Raw genomic sequence first — 830 nt, forward strand, 5'->3', positions numbered from 1 at the left:
ATTTTCTTTAAAACACCGGCGCATTTTATTCCAGCTTTGGGATTTCAAAGGTGGAGGTCAGGCACCCTTCAAGACGGATTTAGTTACGCTGGTGTGGACAGAAAAAAGGAAAGGGAGTAGGAGAGAGAGAGAAAAACAGAATGACAACAGGTTTTCCCATCTAACAGAAGAATATCAAGAAAGGAAGAGGAAATCAGGTATAGAGGGCAGCAGGTTTCGGGGGAGTCCCACATAAAAGAGGGCAGTGATTACTTTACCCATAAGCCTCTAAGAACATGATGCAGGTGAGTACACCTATGATAAAATAAACACATTAAAAAAACAGGAACCATCAGTTCACTGTTTTGCATTGAGGAACATATTGTATTATATCCTGGTATGGTTTAGGGAAAAGAAACACTGTAAAAATAAAGTGATTTTGTTAGCTTATATCTGCTCTGTCATTTGCTGATGTTTACCATTTTATAACAGCAGCTATATTAATAGAAAAAGATTGGACTGAAATAGAAACAAATATTTATTTGTTGCAGCTTTAGGTGAAGGTAGGAAGATTTCAGCATTTCCAACTTCTGTTATATTTCTATCATTTTTTATCTGTATTGATAACAACTATGGATAAAAATGACTTCAACTATGTAGGACTAATAAGTCAGACAACATGTTCAATGTATTTGGTATATCTCTGAGATGCAGTAATTGAATTCAACTCAATTTGATGATTTACAACAGAAATTAATCTTGTTATTTTTTTATTATAAGAAACATGTCAAATACTTACTTTTTGACTTGGTTTAATCAGATAGTTACATGCATCTCATTCTACACCATTT

The 830-nt window shown here is 33.9% G+C and overlaps 1 protein-coding gene across 3 annotated transcripts in view; it reads left to right on the forward strand.

Annotated features, from left to right (window-relative positions):
• Nucleotides 1–830, forward strand: part of tmprss4a (transmembrane serine protease 4a) — a 7,858-nt gene continuing 7,028 nt past the window's right edge. For all 3 annotated transcript variants that reach the window (XM_014005234.1, XM_014005235.1, XM_014005236.1), the window contains exon 1: nt 1–284. In XM_014005234.1, coding sequence (XP_013860688.1) covers nt 276–284 — 9 coding nt within the window. In that variant the 5' untranslated portion in view covers nt 1–275. The remainder of the gene's footprint in view (nt 285–830) is intronic.

The sequence above is a fragment of the Austrofundulus limnaeus genome, unplaced genomic scaffold (assembly GCF_001266775.1).
Source record: "Austrofundulus limnaeus strain Quisiro unplaced genomic scaffold, Austrofundulus_limnaeus-1.0 Scaffold29, whole genome shotgun sequence".
In the NCBI taxonomy this organism is placed as follows: Eukaryota; Metazoa; Chordata; class Actinopteri; order Cyprinodontiformes; family Rivulidae; genus Austrofundulus; species Austrofundulus limnaeus.